Source organism: Anarrhichthys ocellatus, unplaced genomic scaffold (assembly GCF_004355925.1).
Source record: "Anarrhichthys ocellatus isolate YVR2014 unplaced genomic scaffold, GSC_Weel_1.0 scaffold26, whole genome shotgun sequence".
In the NCBI taxonomy this organism is placed as follows: Eukaryota; Metazoa; Chordata; class Actinopteri; order Perciformes; family Anarhichadidae; genus Anarrhichthys; species Anarrhichthys ocellatus.
The window spans coordinates 2289545-2296717 of record NW_022280056.1 but is presented as its reverse complement, the minus strand read 5'-3'; the positions used below and the strand labels follow the sequence as shown (position 1 = coordinate 2296717).

At 42.1% G+C, this 7173-nt stretch overlaps 1 protein-coding gene across 1 annotated transcript; it reads left to right on the top strand.

The window, feature by feature from the left end:
- Positions 1–5706: 5706 nt before the first annotated feature.
- On the top strand, positions 5707–7173 carry LOC116391644 (visual system homeobox 2; the record flags this gene model as incomplete). Its single annotated transcript, XM_031862432.1, has 3 exons — positions 5707–5959; positions 6248–6405; positions 6754–7173. Coding segments are annotated over 3 exons (831 nt in total), but the record flags the coding sequence as incomplete, so codon positions are not given.

Here is a 7173-nt window from a genome sequence, read left to right as displayed (position 1 = left end):
CTGCTGACTCTGTCTGATGCGTTAATTGCACCTGTATGGTGTCCTATAACTAGCCAAAAGCTCTGTTTATGGTTATCTATCAACTTACAACACAAGTCTTAGCAGCCTGGGCTCTTGGTCAGGCGCCAGTCTCTCATTGGCTGGGCAGCAGTGAGGCGGAACAGAGATGAATGACAGCTAACGGGGAAATAGTAGGAGGTGTGTGTGTGTGTGTGTGTGTGTGTGTGTGGGGGGAGGGGGGTTGCTCAATAGTCTGACGGACCACTGACATGTTAACAACCCTTGCCTTTATTCATCATACCAGGCTGGATGCCCTGAAATGCAGCTGCAAAGAACTAACCGCCCATTTTGCTTCATGATAATAAAATATTTAGTATAAATATTTCTTTCTTTATACTAATTAATACTTTTTATACTATTCCACTAAATTTCAGACGGAAATCTTTTTGCTACTTTTTACTCCACTACATTTATTTGAAATCTTTAGTTTGTATTTGCTTTTCAGATTGAACATTACACATAGAAAAAGCAAATGTTGATCTTAAACAACATACATGGTTAAGGATTAAACAAAAGGTTCCCAACCGCTTTGGCTTGTTACATAAAACTGTCTAGTAGGAGCCCCTTGTCATGTTTCAGATATCTACGGGTTTCTAGTTCCAACAAAGATTTTACCTCGTATTCTCCACTTCTCATATCGGTTTATTTAGATAGTTTGAGAACCAAACATTTCAAAAGTAATCTAATATTTCACAAAAAAAGCAAAGAATAGTAAAAAGTGTAAAATATGAATATCTTTCCTGACCCATTAATTATCTCATGACCCCCTTAGTTCAGCTTGTGATTGTTTGTAGAGGGCCTAACCCCTCAGTTGGGAACCACTGGGCAAAACTACCAAACTGTTGATACAATTAGCTCCTTCTTTACCTGCTAAAAACATAAAATTCTTCAACATTTTTGCATCAGAAAGGACATTTGGTGCTTGGTATTTCCCCCCACTTTTACATAAAATGTTAAATGCACGACTTTCACTTGAAATGGGGTATCTTCAAATTGTTGTATGAGTAGTACATGAACTTGAGTAAAGGATCTGAATACTTCTTCCAGCGCTGACCTCGGGAATGTTAGATTGTGAAATATGGCTGTCAGCGGGTCTTCCTGCCCATGTGAAAGTGGACAGTGAATGAGCAGTGGGCAGGAATGCGACCAGCGGAGGCTTTTTGGTGTCTCTCTCAGCTACAGGAGGGGCCCCGATGTGCCGCTACCTGCCCATGCACATCTGTCTGCTCTCCGTCTTCCTCTCAATGGCACCCTCGCCTTAGATCATCTCCTCTTCCTCCACGCTTGAGTTGCACTTGGCTTGCGTGGAAAAAATGTGGACCGTCTCTCGCCTCTCTTCTCTCTGGCACTTTGATGTCTCAAGTGTGATTGCTCTTGGATTGTGGCCGCTTTCCCTTGAAGGTTTTGACATGAAAAGCAGGCTGGGCTCTCAGGTTTATCCCATGGCCAGTGATCCAGGACTAAAACAATCAGCCTGCTCACTGTGGGATACTATTACCAGGGAGAGTGAGGCACATAGCATAGGGGCTTCCTCAGCCATGAAATACACTTTTCTTCCAAGTTAAAAACACATCTTAGGTGTGTTGATTGAATTATACCAATCCACACTCCCATTAACAGATTTTAGTTTGAAGTTTGTGCAGGCAGTTGACACTAAAGAACATATGCAAGCAGTCGGAGAATACATTCTCAGTGTGTTTGCACAGAAGTGGACGACTGAAATGATTCAACATTTGTAATGAATTAAAAAGAAATGAGGCCAGTAATTGCAGTTAAGATTGACCCAATCTGATAAGTCTGATAATGTGACATGTCATTAACAGCAGAGGCATAAGTGACAACCCTTAAGCTTCACTTACACTTTCATTAAATATTGATCTTATCTGTGCTCATTGCTGTTCCAGCCTGCAAATTACACCAGATAGATATATTCCCATGACAGTGGAGCGGACGATAATCATCCATCTTCGCATGACATTTGGCAGAACTCTTGCTTTATGAGCTAAAGTGCCATTGTAGTGGATGAGAAAGAATAATAATGTGCAGTGCTCACGATCTCCATTATGTTAGATTGTATCTTATCACACTGAGGGCAGAGTGGGATAGTTGATCCACTTTAGCCATGTCTTTCAAGGAGAAAAGGGAGTAAATAGCCCTCATCATTTAAATCACATTTCAACTCATTGGAAGTGCTTTTCTGCAACAAATTCCAGAAGATAGATTATTCAATGTGAGGCTTCAAGTTTCCACATCGCACTTGTGTTTGTTGGTTATTGGATTGTGATTGGCTTCCAAACTAGTTCTATTGTCAAACTGCACATACATCATTCTGCACAGCAAAGGCCAAACATCCAAGTGATGCAACAATAAGCAAAACACACTCTTTATTGGACAGGGACTTAAAAGTATTTCAACATTTCAGAATAATTACGATATCCGAGATCCAAAAACACACATTTGAGGGGGATTTCAGATGTCCCTTTCCCTCTACTTTGTAATGAATGAATGCAAGCTCAAACAAGTCCATTTCAAACTAAAGCCATCTGAAGGGCATCCCATTGGTGGCTTGCTAAACCCACAGATAACGCACATTCTGTCCCTGCAGTTGAAGCTCTGCTAATGATACGATGATTGCCATTTTAGCTGTGGATCTCCAGTCTTGCCTTGTCATCCAGGGAGCTAGAGATACCTGAGAGACCAATAAGGCCTGGCCATTAGCCATTACTATTGTTGTCTTAATGCCTCCTTCAATTATCCACAAGCAGCTCTTTTGAGTAACAACTGTCAGACCCTCCCCCACCGGTTTCCCCCCAATTTTGTCCCTGATTATCTGGATCAATGGGCATTAAAGGACCCAGGCACAGACAAACACAGTAGTTTGGGGGGTTGGGAGAAGGGGGTCTACTTTCAGACAGAGCAGAAATCCCTGTAACTACCTGTGTGCCAGGGACAAACGGAGACGGCTATTCAGTCGTCAGTCCCACCACACACACTGTTTATTTAGCCACAGCTCAAACAAGACACTTTTAATCTATTTTGCTTTTCCCCGCAGCACTCACAAAACGCAAGAAATGATTTATTTTAATCTCTGTCTGTCTGTACCCTGCATCACACACACACACACACACACACACACATTCACACAGACTGACTGAAGTGCTAAAAGCTTTTTGTAATCGGCTGGTTATGTTGCCCACCAATGATGATGGTCCTCCCTATATGCACCTATATTAAAGAAATGCAGAGCCTGGATTATTTACATTATTAATTAAATACACCTTCTCGGTAATGTGCTTCGAGGTCATTATAAAGACGGGATATGGCTAACTTACAAGTTGCTAAAAATGTTTTGTTAGTCAAGTTTCACTGGAGCCTTCAAGCGTCCCATGATGTTCGCAGTGCTGCGATTTTAGTTTTTTTTAAATATCAGGAATCAAATTATGGGTGAAATTGTAAATGTTTGTAATTCTTTTGACGTAAAAACATTTAACCACACATCCAAATCCAAGTTGGTCAAACCCTAATACTGACCTCTTTACTGCCTCAACTAAGGCATTTGTGTAGTGTTTGAACAGGTGCAGATGAAAGGGCCACAGGTGAGGCAGTTGCAGTCCGCACTGCTTGCAGAGGAATGACCATCCCGTGACTCACCTCAGCTCTGACCAGCTGCCTGCTGCAGAGGTCCCGGACTGATCAAAGCCGCCTCAGCCTGCCAGTTTAGCGGTGACAACACTGACAGCTGAATGTTTTCACCGCCGTCTGAGCGGATGAGCAGTTAGCGAGATGTGTTGTTAGGTGATATGTATCTTCGGATTAATTGACACACCTGTGTTTAATGCACGTAGACAGTGCTGGGCGATCATCTCATCAGAGATCCATCAACACTAAGCTACAGCTGCCTTGCTCATAGAAAAAAAAGTGTTAATAAGCTTCCTGTCTTGGCTGATAATGTGTTGATGTGTACGCTTTGATCTGACATGGAAAAATCCTGTAAGTGTACGGTAACACTTAGACTACAGTAGTGTCTATATACTACCTTGTGCTAGTTAGTATGTTAGAAAGTTTCAGATATTGTTATTCCAGTTTGATACCAAAATATGCCACAAAACACATATTCAATAATTTTGAGTTGACAGTTTAAATTTAACTACATTCAACATCTGTGCTGAAGTATGCACTTGGGTCGACCAACATTAGTGGCTCTCATGTATTAGCCTGAAAGTCGAGTCTTAGTGTAAAAAAATCAATTTCTCTGTAAATAAAAATTCTGAAAAACCATGAAGGTCGTTAACAAAGTTCCTGACTCTATCAGACAATGCGGATACATTAAAGAAAAAAAAATGTTACTTAATTTCCTTTGTCAAAGGTATAACTGCTGCTATTATTGTTTTTATTTATTTATTTGTTTCTTTGAGATGTTGCCAGTGGCTACCTTTTCCAGAAATCCATACGTTAGGCACTATGTGTTGTTAATGTTCCAAAATGAAAGATGACATAAATGTATAATCATAAGTTTTATAAGGATTAAAAGTATGCCATGCAAAATGCACATTTGTATTACAGTAGTAGAAAAGCACAATCATTTAGTTGTTTGTTATTGTTACAGGTGTCACACTTTCACTACACCTGGTTTAGCTCGTTTATTATTTCACCAGTGGATTTCTACTCATGAAGAAAGGATTTGCGTGTTGACGCTCCTGCTACTCGTTAAGTTGAGAGACGTGATCATTTTATACAGCCTATCATGGCTATGTGGAAAATAGATATCACAGCTTTAGAAAAAACAAGAAAATTAAATCAGCAATAGAGTGAACACAAAGTTAGGAGGGATTATAAACATTCAGTAAATGAGCTTTCAGGTTTGTCTCATTGTCTGGAGGAATGTGTTTATCCCGGAACCTGCTGTTCAGGTCTGCTGCTTTTGTGCTTGTTTTCATCCCACAGGACTGAACAACTTGTGCTTTCATTATGTATCTTTTGCAGTAGTTTGTTCTCATTATACTTGACAACTGTTAAACCGATCAGAAAAGAGTTGTACAAATCTTTAGGGCGAACATGTCTCAGTGAGCATTACTCATCTTCACAACTGGGTTTCCACACACTGAGCTCCTGTCCGTCTCACTGATTCAAATTTCAGAAGCCAAAGATGTTGCAACTTGTCCCAGGTAGGCAGAGAGAGAAACATGCAGGGGATACTTAAATCCTATCACTAAAATGTAAGAAACAGATTGTGGTTGAAAACGTAATGACGAATACAGCAAACACTGATGGAATAATACTGATAATCCACTGAGAGATGAATCACAGGTTGGATTTTCACCTCCGTCCTATAAACCAAGCCCTGCTGTCTGTTTGGAGGTCATGTGACTGGGAGAGGCGGGGGAGAGGATTTGGAGGGAAAGCAGAGAAAGCTAAGGTGAGACCACCTCCACTACTCAAGTGTTACCTTTACTCTTAAGGCAACACCTAATCCCTCCGCTGAGCCACATGCAGCACGTTTAACCACCAACTGGACAGATACATCTAGTGGACAATCGTAACTGTTTTCTATTCTTTTTATGGACATTGGGATGCATTTCACCATTACATCTGCATCCCTGTAGGAGTCAGACTGGCCCTTTTCAGTGGACCGACGCTTAATATTGGGCTCTTAACAGCATGGACATGTTTGGCCCAGGACAACTGGTATCTACTCTGCTGCCTGCAGTTTTCCATTCACCTGCAGCTCACTTTTTCCCTGCATTCCCAACCAGACTGGGCTCTCAACCTCAGATTCTGATCCCGGGGCCCTTTATCAGCTATGAATCCTTGAGGAATTATCTGCAGCCAGAGCCATGCAAGGAAGCTTTTCTCCTGGCCACACAGGCAGTCAGGATGGGGCCACTCACAGAGGGCATAGGTGAGTTCAAACTACATCATGCTGTGGCAGTAAAGACCAATGATACAGGACTGCAGAGCCAAACTGGCACAGTTTAACTACAGTCTGTTTTTAAGACAGTCAGTGAGTACCATCTGATCGCAGTGTAAATGTTTACAAAAGATTGGCTAACAGCTCGTAACTAACAATCAATTATCAAGCAGTGTTAAAGTGCCTAATGATTGCTGTGCTAATTATCCAATCTAGAGCCATTAGTTCCTTGTCACCCGTTGGCGATTGTGTAATTGGTGCTTGCGCTGTGCTTTCCAGATGAACAGAGGCCAGTGAAGCAGCGTCGTGCACGGGCCAACTACAGCAGCTGGCAGCTGGAGGAGCTGGAAAAGGCCTTCGAGACCACCCACTACCCAGACATCTTCATGAGGGAAGCCCTGGCCCTCAGACTGGACCTCATCGAGGCCAGAGTACAGGTAATTGGCCCACTGAGCTCTTTCTGGACATGTTTGTTTCCTAGTGAACATTTACTCATTTTTGATCCCTTTATGAATATTAAAACAGTCATTGGTTTTTGTACTTGTTCCGCTTGTCTATACTGTTCGCGATATAGTCATGTCAGTTGACTTAAAATATGAACATATCCTAAATTAAGTGCTAAATGGAAAAGGTTATTGAACTTTGACCTTATATTAGAGCCAAATATCTTTTCCGTAATTTTGAAACTGCAACAAACCTTTACAAGTTGTTACACTGTTACACGTGTATTTATCTATTTCTACGTCACTATCATTTATATTTAGTGTTCCCTTATTTCTTTCTAGGTTTGGTTTCAAAACCGCCGTGCCAAGATGAGGCGGCAGCTGAAAGTCCAGGGCCAGCTTGGAGGGCCTTATGTAAAAAGAGACAATGATGAAACGCCTGAGAAAGCGAGCAGGAGTTTAAAACAGCAGACGGAATGTTCTAATGGCGAGCACTGGGAGAGACGACAGGAAGGAGAAAACTATCCATGGACAAAAACTGTGAGTGCTGCGCTGAGCGTGCGTATGCAGCCTGTGACCCAGAGGTCGGGGAAGTGGGAGAGGCCGGAGGGGCTGAGCTCAGATGAGCTCCGCTCCTGCAGCATTGCAAAGCTGAGGGCCAAAGCCAGAGAGCACGAGGCCGAGATCCACAGCACTGTAAACATGCCAGGAGGCGAAACGCAGTCACAAACGCAGGAAGATGATGCCATGCACAGCGATTGA